General features: G+C 48.7%; 2 protein-coding genes across 2 annotated transcripts in view; both read right to left on the bottom strand.

Annotated features, from left to right (window-relative positions):
- Positions 1-371: 371 nt before the first annotated feature.
- Positions 372-3,732, bottom strand: LOC113989914 (aquaporin-12-like). The gene is made up of 3 exons (XM_027724887.2): positions 2,817-3,732; positions 2,225-2,341; positions 372-1,321 (listed from the first exon to the last, which is right to left on the bottom strand). The coding sequence occupies exons 1-3, from the start codon at positions 3,553-3,555 to the stop codon at positions 1,140-1,142; spliced, it is 1,038 nt and encodes a 345-aa protein (XP_027580688.1). The 5' UTR covers positions 3,556-3,732; the 3' UTR covers positions 372-1,139.
- An 8,797-nt stretch (positions 3,733-12,529) lies between these two features.
- PAK2 (p21 (RAC1) activated kinase 2) overlaps positions 12,530-13,009 on the bottom strand; it is a 39,354-nt gene continuing 38,874 nt past the window's right edge. The window contains exon 15 of the mRNA XM_027724893.2: positions 12,530-12,623. Within this exon, the coding sequence (XP_027580694.1) occupies positions 12,537-12,623 (87 nt within the window). The 3' untranslated portion in view covers positions 12,530-12,536. The remainder of the gene's footprint in view (positions 12,624-13,009) is intronic.

Raw genomic sequence — 13,009 nt, 5'->3', positions numbered from 1 at the left:
CCTGCATCTGACACCCTCACTCTGGATTTCAGTTGGGTGCCCCTTCCTTATTCCCTGTTTGCACCTCAGGAAATAGGAGGAGAGTGTCCCTGCTCAAGCTCCTGCCAAGCTGACCCAGGGCAGGAACACTGGCACAGCCGGAGCATCGTGTCCCCCCTGTGCTCTTCCCTGTGGAGAGAGCCCTGGGATGCAGCATCCATGGAGGGCCGTAGGGCCAGCACAGCCTGGGGGCAGCCCCGTTCACCCAGCAGGTGTTTCCCATTTTCAGGGATCAGATGGGCTGATATCCCTCAGCAGAGCTCACAGGAACAGCATCACTGACTCAAATGCCAACCACAACATTTTTTATTATTATTATTATTATTCCACAAACCACAATTTTATCTTTAGGAATATTTCACACAGACAAGAAACGGAGCCCAGGGATGCACTTGCTCAACCACACTGGCTGCCTGGGTCTTTTTTTTTTCCTCACCACAGACCCTTTGTGCACCATTTCTTGATGTTTTACAGCACCAAAACCCTGGCCAAGCACACCCCCAGAGGAGCAGGGTCTCCCGTGGCCAGTGAACTCGCCTTGGAGCATTTTTAATTCCTCTCCAAGACCTGCCAGGTTCAGCCTGTGCAACTCAACATCCTCAGTTCAAGTCTGACTCAAACCCCACCACTTTGACCAAAGTTCATTAATAACTCGAAAGATCAAAGCCTGCTTACTGCCCATCCTAAGTTTCCAAGGCAGTTACTAGTTTATACTTTGGTTTTATGGCTGCAAGAGACCCAGTGAGGTTATTTCAGGCGTTGCACAATGCAATAACCCAGGGTTGCTCAAGCCTGCCCATGTAATAGTCTTTCTGGGAGCTTCCTGGCAATACAATTAGCAATTTATGCAAAAGTGTTAGTTTTTTTCTCACCGAGCTAACAACGAAGGCTTGGAACATTTCGGGCTCTCCAGGGAGTCTCTCAAAGCTATTCCCAAAGGAGCTCAGGGACTTGGACATCCTGCAAGGATTCCTTTGCGATGCTTTAGAACAGTCTCACCCGGTGGTAGGGACTGAACATGCAGGATGAGCAGCAAAATCTTCCATGCCTGGAAACCCTATCCCAGGAGAGGGACTGCCAGGACCCCTCTGCCCCATGGCTCAGGCACGAGGCTCGGTGTTGCTCTTCCCCCCCTTCCTCTTCCTCTTCGGTTCATCACCCTCCTCGTGCACTGTCACCTTCACCTTGGGTATCTTGTATTTGCTCTTCTGGCTGTAGAGGAGGTTTTTCTGGAAGAGCCGTGGGATGTTGCCCTGGTACAGCAGGAGGGCAGCAAACATCCCTGGAATGAGAGCACAGACCCTTCCGTGTCCTGCACTGAGCACCTCCACCCTCCCCACGGCTCAGCCACGATTTCCAAACCCACGACCTTCACCGTGACCAAAAGGCAGCTCAGCACCACTGAAGCCCTCACTGAGAGCTGACAGATCTCCTCTGTATGGCTTTAAGAAGAATTTAACCAGTGTTTCCTTAATGTAATAAGCTTGTTTTGACCCACAAGGGCCGCAAACCACCCCAGCAGTCTTTTGCCACAGAATCATTCAGGTTGGCAAAGCCCTCCAAAACCACTGAATCCAACTATTCCCCCCCCACTAACCCATATCCCCAAGTGCCCCATCCACATGGCTTTTAAATCCCTCAAGAGATGGTGACTCCACCACTGCCCTGGGCAGCTGTGCCAGTGCCTGACTACACTTTCAGGAAGAAATTTTCCCCGATACCCAACCTAAACCTCCTCTGGCACAATTTGAGGCCGTTTCCTCTTGTCCTGACCCTTGTTACCTGGGAGAAGAGACCAACCCCCACCCTTCTTCACCCTCCTGTCAGGGAGTTGTCCCCACTTTCTGCATTCAAGGCAGCCCATATCCAGACCCCTGTGATTATCCTGAAGCTGTGGACAACCCCAAACCACAGCTCAGCCTGTCATTGCTCTAAAACACCTTTGCTTTATCTCCCCCAAACTCAGGCCTCAGGGAGAGTTTTGCCCACATCCTGTGCAGAAATTAGATTAAAAACCTGGATAGCAAAGAGATGACTCCAGAGACAAGGAAGCTGGAGGAAAAATAACACTTGCCACTGCCAAGACCCAAGTTCAGCCCCTTGCAGGACTGATTTGTGTTACACCCAGCATTTCTGCCTTGCCCACTGCCCCCCATCCCAGCCCCTGCCCCTGGGAAGATCTCACCTGCGAGGGGCCCCAGCCAGTAAACCTGGATGTAGTCCCAGAAGCTGTTCCCTGTGCAGTGGAAGGTGGTGGCTGTGGCCAGGGCAGGGTTGAAGAAGGCCCCTGTGAATGATCCGGCTGTGTGGGAGAGAAACATGGCCAAGGGTCTCACCTGCATCCTTTGGGACACTGACAAAGAGCTGGGCCCACAGACCGTGACCACTCCTGCCTGCCCAGAGCATCCCTGCTGCTGCCCAGCTCCAGCACCTGCATCCCTCGGGTGGGGAAAATCCCATCCTCGTCATCCTGAGCTTTGCAGGAAGCAGAAAAGCTCAGTTTGGGGCTGAGGGGTTGCATTAGGGGACACTGAAGGGCAGTGATCCCAGTCCTGGGCCAACTGGCTTCTCAAGTGCCAACATTCACCTGCTGCCCAAATATCCTAAGCTGCCGCCTTCATCCCAAAGTGATTGTTCCCCAAAATAAGTAGAACACAAACATCTTGGCAGTTGTTACCTTGTTAATCGTTACCTCTCTGGTCCTAGAAGATGAAAAAGGGGCTGTCCCTCCCCCACAAGTTAGGTGTTTTTCCAAATGACTCAGGAGTGCTGCTCACCTGTGTAGGTCAGGAAGGTGACGGTCGCTGCCAGCGCAGGGACCCGGCAGAGGGGGTGACTCTGACGTGACTTGAGGAGGACGAGGTGGAACAGGAAAGAGCAGGTGCCTTCCACGAGGGCAGCGTGGGGCAGGGAGGTGTGGATGGAGGAGCTGCACTCCGATGAGATCAGGCTCTGGATGAAGTGGAACTGTGTCAGCTCCCAGGACCAGAAGAGCTTGGTGACAGCCCAGCCTGTCCCCGTGCCCACGCCCTGGGCCAGCAGCTTGGCAGCTGTGGCTGCGAGACTGGACTCGAGCAGCAGGAACTCCTGGACAGAGACAGTTGGGTTGGCAGATGCTCCATCAAAAGAGGCGCCATGAACAGCGAAGAGAAGGAAGAGCAGAGTCAAGACCATGTCCAGGCCAAAGCCACCCCCCCATGGGCCGATCTCCATCAGCATCCTCAGCTCCAGGCAGCTCATGCACAACTGTAACGAGCCAGCAAGTTCTCTGGCAAGGCAGCCATACGCTCTGGGAGACAGGAGCCTCTTGGAAAGCCACCTGAGCACCTGGCACATCCCAACAACCAGGAAAAAAAAAGCAATGGAGACATTGAGGGTGCCCATAGTGAGGGCTGTGCTGGGGGAGAGTCCGGACCAAACCCTGGGAAGGAGCAGAGGAAGCTCCCGCAGCTCCTCTTTATAAAGCTCCGTGTAAGCAAACGTGGCACAGCCTGACAGGCCTGGGAAATGCCACATGTGTGGCCTCTGCAGGGCAATGCCAGCTGCCTCCAGGAGCTGATGGAATCACAGCAGCTGGAGCAGCCAACACGGTGTTTGTCCCAGGAAGGAGGTGCCGGTTTTATTCCCGCTGGGACCCCAAGCACAGCATTCACACTTGAGAGCCCCCAGCAGCTCCCCAGAGCTGCCAGGTCTCCCAAAAGGAGCAAAAATCTTCATTTGTTTTCTGCTTGGCTCCAATCCCTGTGGCTGCCCCATCCCTGGAAGTTTCCAAGGCCAGGCTGGATGGGGCTTGGAGCATCCTGGGCTAGTGGGAGGTGTCCCTGCCCATGGCAGGGGGTTGAATGAGATGAGCTTTAAGGTCCCTTCCAACCCGAACCATTCTGGGGTTCTATGATAAAACACAACCTACCACCCCATTCCCAAAGTTTGAGACATGAGGGGACCCAGCAACCTATCCAAGGGTTCCCATTTTTTCCAGAGAATAGTCACTCAGCCACAGCAAGGTCCATCTTCAGCCAATTTGGAAACCTGGCTTGCTCACTGCTCCCCACCCTTGTCTTAATACCCGGTTTGGTGAAGGTGGCACTAATTACACGTGCCATTGGTCTGCAGGTGGCATTTTTGTGACAGCAACATTTCAGCTGCTCCTGCTGGTAACACAAATATTGGGGATGGGATCTTTCCCAGCTCCACCAAAACCCTCCCATGGCATCATCATTACCTGACTTTGTAAGCCCATTGAAACATCTGATCTCATTTGGGCTAAACCCAAACAATTCTTCCCTGTGAGGGTGGGGAGGCCCCGGCACAGGTTGCCCAGAGAAGCTGCAGCTGCCCCATTCCTGGAAGGTCACGCTGGAGGGGGCTTGGAGCAACCTGGGCTAGAGGAAGGTGCCCCTGCCCTTGGCAGGGGGTGGAATGAGATGAGAATTAAGGTCCCTCCCAACCCAAACCATTCTATGATTCTATGACAAACAATTAATGTGTCTCCTGGGTCACTTCCCTGCTCTGCAGCAGCAATAAGAACACCCTGATCCCACATTTTCCATCCCTACAGGCAGAACAGCATCTCCTTCATCCCCAGGGCAGGGGTGATGGTGGGTGTCCCAAACTCCTCTCGGCTCCCTGCCACACACAAAGAGCCAACAGTTTCCATTAATGCCATTTTATTCCCAACCCCCATGTTATTTATAAAAGGAATTGCCAGGAAACACAGGTTTGAAGCACACTTGAGGCACCTCATACAGTTCAAACTGGCTACAGTGACACAGATCAAGCCATGAAAAACAGGAGCGGACGCTCCGAAGGCATTGGAGCCGCTTGGCCTCTCCTCAGATAGCCCTTGGCACACTGAAAAAGAAACAGGACCTTTTGGGAGGGCATTTTGGGGATGTTGGTGACAGTCTCAGCTCAGCATCTCCCCCTGCAACACTCTCCCTCTCCTCATCTTCCCTCCCCCTCGTTTCTATCCCCAAGTGCCCACCCCACAGTGGTTTAGGGAAGGTCCCCTCGGATCATTGGTCACAGCCCTTGCTTTGGAAACCATGGGAAGTCTGAGCAAGGAGAGGGACCACGCTGCCAAAAGCCCATCACCCAAGGTCTCCCCTCCTCCCCCCTGAAAACTGCCCTGCTTTTGATCAGCCAGCCTCAAACTTATCCCAGTGTGACCATTTTTAACCCAGTTCTCCCTCCAGGTGACAGGCCAAGTGTTGCATCTTTCACCTCAAATGAACAAACGGCTTTGCTCGAATAACAGATGATAAAACACGCTTTAAGAGACTCATAAAATAATAATTTTGTCATGAAAATTGACCTCTGACAGTGCTAAAAGTGCTGGCCAAAGCTGCTCATCCCTGCAGAACCAATAACAAAAAATTGTAACATCACAATCCAGCTCATTTCTTTCCATCTCCTGTAACTTCTGTTTCTCAGAAGTAGAGAAACCTGCAGAGTTTTCTCTTTAGAAACAAAACTCTACAAGGACCCAGCAACACCAGCCCAAATCAAGACCCTGGAAGAGAACTGCCAGCTCACGGGAAACAGATTGTGATACCCACAGTAAAACCAGGAAAAAAATTCCAACATCTTTTCCTTCCCCCAGGAGCTGATTTTTCCATTCTTTTCAAGTGTTTTAAGAGTTGGGCCTTAGGAAATAAATGTTCTGAGGTGTTTAAAAACTATTTGCCATCCACTATCTGCAATTATGCCCACAGCACATCCTGCAATTGTGGGACACTTAACCCAGGCTGGAGAGGGGAGCTGGAAGCTGCTGATTCCAAGGATAACTGTGGGATTAAATAACGCCAGGGGCTTATTCCCTTGCTCGTGTTAGTGCTGACAGCAAAATCCACACAGCTTTGCTGGGCTGCTCTTCTAGAAACAAGACTGTAAAAATTCAGATACTCCCACCAAAATAAACTTCTCTGAGGGTGGAACATCAGTGTCTTTTCTAAACCCAACTCGCTTCCAAGGCTGTCAAGAACAAAAACAGTTTAAAATGCAGATATTTAAATAGGGGATTTTAGCCATGGGATAGGGAACCAAGTTGGCACTTCCACAATTAAGAAGAATAAACATTCTCCAAAAATACAGGAACTGAACAGAGCCACCTTGGCTCTCCCCACCAAGAGGTAACAGCTACAAACCCCCCCCAGTTATAAGGTTATTTTAGGTGAGTTTCGGTGGGCAGGGGGTGGATAAGAGCCCTCCAAGAGCAGCCACCTGCTCTCAGCTGCTGTGACGAGGCAGCAGGAACCACAGCAGGTTTCCTCCCAGAGAGAGGCAGGGAAAAGGGCTCCAGGAGAGCCAGGAGTTAATTGTGCTTCGTGAAAAAGGCCAGAGTCCTTAGAATAAGCATTCACTGGAGGACAAAATAACAAAGATGTGTCATCTCTGGCTCTAGAAACCTCGAGGAATTCCAGGGAGACATCTGTGCTGAGGAAGGTCACCCCTTACCCAGTGTGGGCAGATGCTCCCCTTCCAGAGCATCCTGTGGAGATTCCCTGAGTCACATCAATATCTTTGCCATTGATCCACAGTTACTCCAAGCTGGATTCATTATTCACCAGCCCTTCAGGAAACACCAGAACCTGGAGTGTATGAGTGCATTGAGACATCCATGAACGGAGACATATCCAGGTCTTGGAACAGACTGTCTGCTCTTCCAGGCCCATCCTTCTCTCCACTGACTCAACACATCTCCAAAGCAGAAGTCTGGTGGCCTGTTATGTCCTAAAGAGAATGAGCAACCAGTAACTTCCCAGTGGGAAAATCCCATTAAAAAATAACTATGAAAAAAAAAAAAAAAAGTCATGAGTCCTTACAGGCTGTTTCAGTACTCGGGTCAATGGGTAACTGGGATTTGAAATCAAGGTTGGCTGTTGGACTTGATGATCTTAAAGGCCATTTCCAACCTTAACAAGTCTGTGAATCTAAGTTATGATGTGCTGCAAGATATTCCTCCTGCAGACACCAGTCGGAAAAAGCAGCATCACCACTGGGATATGGGAACAACAGCATGAGGAGCTGTATTGCCCCACCCTGCTCCCTTGTAGGTAGAGAAGTTACAATCAGAAATTCATTGTTCTCAGTTGTTGGTATTTTCCCCTCCCTCCCCTTTTTTCTTTGAGGAAAAGAAGTCTTTCCTTAGGCTGAATTCCAAGTAGCGAAAGAATCTCTTGGTAAAACCTGCCTCCTCCACACATCTGGAAAGGAACACCAAGAGTTCAGCTGAGCTCAGCACACTTTCACTTCACTTTCTCACATGACTGAGGACGGCTATTTTTATTAAAGACAATCTTGAGAGCAAAATGCAAGTTACAGAAAAAGGAAAAAATGCAGCTGTACAAACCCCTGGGAGCAGCAACTGCAGACACTGCTGTGCTGCAGCACAGGAGCCACAGGAACTGCACTGCAGCCACCACTGGGAAAATGCCAATGAAAGGAAGATCCACAGTTTTCAGCCATCCTGTTTTTAAACAGTGTGTGGCTCAGCTCTGCAGTACACTCACTGCAACCAAACAGCAGCCCTGAAAGGGAGAAACTGCTGACCCCAAACTGACTCTCTTCAAGAACATTGTTTTAAATACTCAACCTTGAATAAACTGATCCCCAAACATGGAGCTGCTCTTGAGTTTAGTCTCAGGCAGGTACTTGTAAGGGATGACCAAGTTCACACAAGACTGATGAAGATTTATCAGGGACATGCAACTTTGAGCTGTGCAAACCACCATCAGCCCAAACCCATCTCTTCAAGCAGCTCAAACACCAAAATACAGATAATACTGAGTTCCACCAAGCACCTTCTCCCTCCTCCTGTTCACTTCTTCCCCCATAAATTAAATGCCAAATCACTTTAATGCAGTGTTAGAGAAACATCAGTTTAAATGCATAAAGGGTCAACTATATATAAAGACAAAGAAGCTACAAAAACTGATGAACCTGAGGAGAACAACTGTGCAAACCAACATTCTTGTCTGGGTGAAACAGCTGCTGGAGACAAGTGGTTTCTTCATTTCCCTTTGTCAGTGGTATGAGCAAAGCTTGTACAACATGCAAGAAAGGGGAAGAGCCCATTTCCCAATAACACATGGGAAACACAGGACACGGCGAGTCCTTGACATTCACAACTGAGACAGGAAACTTCATCTGGAATCAAACAAACCGGACTCAGCCCTGAAGTAAATCATTAGATGTCCTTGGCTTTAGCTGGACTGGCAGGCCTAGACCCCACACCATTTTTGTAGGTTCACTGGAAAGCAAGAGTGACTCCCTGCAGCCATGGAGGCCAAGAGGCACCAAGGATGTCATCCCAAGTCCTCAGAGAGCTGTGGACACTCCACGTCCTCCTTCTGATGGTCAAACGCTGATCAGCGGAGACAGCGCAAATCCAGGAGCCACATCTCCCCAGCAGGCACCAGGACAGCTCAGTGCCTGTGCCTCCCATGCTGTAATGTTTACATGCAGGATATGGATGATCTCCAACAAAGCGGCTCGTTCGGAACAGCTACGGAATTGCCACGACCGCAGTTCACTGGCCCGTCAGTCCCACCCTGCTCATGGCAAACGGACGGTGGGAAATGTGGCTGTGAAAACCAGGCTGGCCTCTGCCTTGCTCCCTTCACAAGGAAATGAGGGATTCTCTCTTCCACAGTGGGTGTAAAGGGTGTTCCAGAGCTGCTCTCCTCCCATAAGTAATCCAGAGCTTTTTGCGGGGGGCACAGCCGTTCCCTAGCACTGCATGGCAGGAAGGAGAGCTTGTGGTGACCCCAAGGCAGGTACAGACACTGATGAGTAACAACATTTTAAAAGAAATAGGCTGGTATAGCATGAAATTATATCCACTACCATTAAAGCCTAATTACAAATACATTCTGTTAATCTCAGTAAGACACCGACACATGAACTCTTTCAGCCACTCTTGTCTTTGAAGGTACAAATTCATGACAGGGAAAGGGGGGGGAAACCCCCAAATGTTTTTTAAAAGTTTATTTCTAGCCCTGAAAGAACAGTTATTAAACAAAGTCAACAAATACAGTAGTTAATATTGCAGTAACAATTAAATAACATAATGGGATTAAATTACACAAAAGGCAACATTAACATCTGAAGACAGTTAAAAAAATAAAAAGAAAGCTTGCACCTACTTCCATTTCCATCGACAGCGTAAGGAACAGAGGGAAAAACAGACCAGAGAGATTTATTGACTCAATTCCAGCTGGAGAGACCCTTAACCGCTTCCTTGTCCCTCCCCAGCCCCTCTGACAACAGGACCCACCTGCTTTAGCCAAACCCTCGCACCTCCCTGCACGGAGAGCCGGGGGGAAGCTCCAATCAGTCTCATTAGGGCAAAGTGCACATTCCCATGGTTGTTTATTTAAAGAGAAATCTGGTTTATTCTATGATCACAGGAAAGTCTCAGGAGTCTCACATTCCCTGCACACTGCATCTCAGCCAAAAGCTGCCCCACTGACCACACAGGACACTTCAGGTGGATCATGTGCACATTTGATCCTGACTCAGGATCTCATGTGGGCACCCAGGAGAGAGGCATGGGAATGCCCACGTTGGGATGCAATCTGTCCCTTCCCATCACCTCCTCAAGCTCTGGCTGGTCTCCACCTGCCCCAGTGACAAAGCAGAGCTGCCCAGCCCTGCACCAAGCCTTAAGGACTCCAACCTACTCCCACCAGGGAAAAAACCACGGCTTGCAGTTTTAACCTGGCACACACATCCAGGTGACACTGCTGGAAAAGCGATGCCCGACCCACCAAGACACTAAAGCACAGCACAAAAACCTTCTCCTGGCTCTCCTCTCCTGCCAGCTCCACCTCTGATCCCCAAGAGAAACCTCACCACATACCAACCGCTGCGTGGGGAGAGGGAGATGCTGACACTTCTCAGCCTCAGAGCTAAACACCTTCCCAGGGCACACACACGATTTGGGAACTTCGGGATTGGGCCAAGTTTTGTGTGCTAAGGTGGCTGAAACTTCAGAAATCATCTCCAAAATGGACTAAATTGAACGAATTTTTGTAACATATATTTCAAACCATTCTCTTTCATCAATAAAAGTGAACTAATAAGTTAAAATTACTTACGATTTCTTGTTCTCTTTCTATTAAAAAAAAAAAAAAGCTAAATTTATATAGATTGTGCCATTAAAAAAAAAAAAAAAAAAAAAAAAGAGGAAAGAAAGAAAAGCTCCCAGTTTAACTCTGGCACAAGGAGTTTTACCAAGTCCATTGCCAGCAATGGACAAAGAGGGAACCATTGGTACAACATGTTTTTTCCTCAGCCAAGCCTCCTCGCTGCTCCATTTGACCAGGGAGCCAGATACACTCAACCTGGGGTGATGACAGTGTCCCTGGCTCCCAATAATTTTTTTCCCCTGGGAAATGCATCTGGATTTCCTTGGCTGGAATGAGACACCTCCTTGAATTTAAAATTTAAAGCCATATTCTTACACTCACAGCTAGAGGGATTTATCCCTGTGATGGAACAGTTAAGATAATTCACTCAACATAGATTTTAACTACCACACAGGAGCAGGACACAAGCTGAACCTGCCCAGCAAGGCACTCTGCTGGCACCACACAATCTCCAGGAGCTCCTGAGTCCCAGCAGATGCTGTGAGACCCCAGCCCTGCTCCCCTCCATCATCACCCAAACAGCCTCCACTGTCCTGGTTGGCTGCTCTCAGCTGGAAGTTGGTTTTGTCATACCTTGGCTACCAGTCCTCAAAATGTCATTATCTCTATACAGATACTGATATTCTCTGAATATGACTTCTATCCCCTGCCAGCAATGTTTGGAAAAGTGTGCAAAAAGGTTTTTATTCAGGGTCCTCTGTCCATACCCAACCATAACTCTGTCTGTCCCAGGCCCTGCCCCACTGGGAATGCAATAAAATCCCACTAAAGGCATGGTTGTTCTTTCACAGACTTATTTGGCACATTGTTACTACAGTTGGCTCTTCCTCAAACACTCGGGGAGGTTGAAATGCATAGACTGTAGCACTAAAAGGAGCCAGGGGCACAGGCTCTGCTACACTCACCCCTGGCAGCACCCCAAGAACTCAACCGCTCTGGTTCTCACTGTCCTTCAAAAGGAGGCACTTTTTCTTGCATTGAAGGGTTCACTGCAGCCGTCCTGGCTGGCACAACGTCTTTAGTGAGAAGGATCAACGTGACACGTCCCCTCAGCACTGTCCTCCCCTCAGCTTCCACCTCAGAACAGTGCTTTGGCATCTCCAGGTGTTCATCATCTTCTGTTTGGATCATAGTTTAAAAATCCTGTATCTTCAGTGTCCTCAGATCTGGTTACTTGTTCTTCTGGTTTCGTTAGTACAAATGGAGCACATACAAAACTGGAAAAAATAGCTCTAATACTTAAACTCTGACAACTCCATAGGTTGATGCATTATTTGCTAGGGGGAAAAAATTACAACATATACAAAAATGTATTTGATACAAAAAAGGGAAATGTAAAATAAAAAAGTCAAAGGCACCAGCATAACTTCCAAAGCCCAAGTCAGAGCATAGATACATGTTTTTAAACCACCCACCGCACCAAGCACGTTAACCCTTAAGCTTCTGGCCAGCAAGTCTAACAGGGGAAAAAAAGAGCACACAAGGAAGACAGCTGGAATTTTTTCTTGCCCTGACTAGAACTGATCATTTGATCATAAATAAAGTATCTGACCCCAACCTACATATCCATAACCCACATCAAAAGACTTGACCGATCGTTACGGTTCTACAAAGAGCCCACGTTTTTGATTAAAAAAAAGTCCACAGAGCACAGGCATAAGAAAAAGCTGAACACTCCTCTTCCCCCCCTCTCCTTATTCATCTTAGAAAGTGAAAAACATCTCCATGCATTACGACTCCCTAAGTAGCCAAGTTGTCAATTCTACAGTGCAGCAACAGTTTGTCCATAACAGAAATGAGGGGCAAGATGTACCTTCACATTCGCCACACCTGCCGTGAATCTCGTCATGGGGGAGCTTTACCAGAGGGATTTAGAAGCCAACAGGTAGAGGGGAGGAAGAGGAGAGTCAAAGAGATCAGCAGGTAAAATTAGTACTGCTCTCTGAAAGCTTGAACCTGTCATTCAAGTATTGAAAGTACCCAGAGGGTACAACGAACAGGAGCTGTTACAGCGAAGTCGTTAAAAACCCTTAAAGCCCCGGGCACAGTAAGTGGCATTTCTGGGCTGTCTGGGAAAAAAAAAAAATCAAAATAAAACACAACTAAAGGCCAGTAAAATTCAGTCCTCAATTCCTTCTGGACCCCAGACCGGGATCGCTAGAGTCGCCACAATGTATTTTGGGTGTCTTCTGGATGAGAGTTTCTTCCCTTCTGCAGATGTTTCCCACCCTCCCCCCCACCCCACCAAAATCCCTTCCCTCCCCACTGAAGTGTAACAATTTCATATATTATAAAGATTTGTAAAATACAAACAAACAAAAAAAGGAGGAAGGCTGTGGCAGGATGTTAGCGGTTACTCTTCATTGCTTCTTTGGCTGCCAAGATCAGTGGCGTCAAGCTGGACAGAGGTTTGGCCAGTTTCAAGAAGGGATGCTGCCAGGAAGAGAGAAACACTGGAAATCAGTGAAAGACACGGTTTAAAAGGCCAGCGAAGGGTTACTTTTCAGCAGGATTCATGTTTGTGTGGAGCTGGGCAGGAATGATTCTTCACTTTAACTGCTAACTTTTCCACGCGTTTCTCCTGACGTTTGTAGGGAAAAGGTGATCCCAAGCTGGCTGGGATCATACTGCCTCACCCAATGGGGTTTCTCCTGGAATAGCTCACCACTTTTGGGAAAGGTGAGTACTGAAGCTGCACTCACAATGAGCAAAACAGCAAAGATGTGAACAAGGAATAATCAGAGAAAGACAAGGAGCAGCAGCTGGCTTTACTGGGAAAGCCTCCACATCATCTGGCTTCCAGGCTCAGAGCTACTCCT

The sequence above is a fragment of the Pipra filicauda genome, unplaced genomic scaffold (genome assembly GCF_003945595.2).
Source record: "Pipra filicauda isolate LSUMZ 115617 unplaced genomic scaffold, ASM394559v2 scaffold90_size2875636_pilon, whole genome shotgun sequence".
Classification (NCBI taxonomy): domain Eukaryota; kingdom Metazoa; phylum Chordata; class Aves; order Passeriformes; family Pipridae; genus Pipra; species Pipra filicauda.
This window is presented reverse-complemented; position numbering and strand designations above follow the sequence as displayed.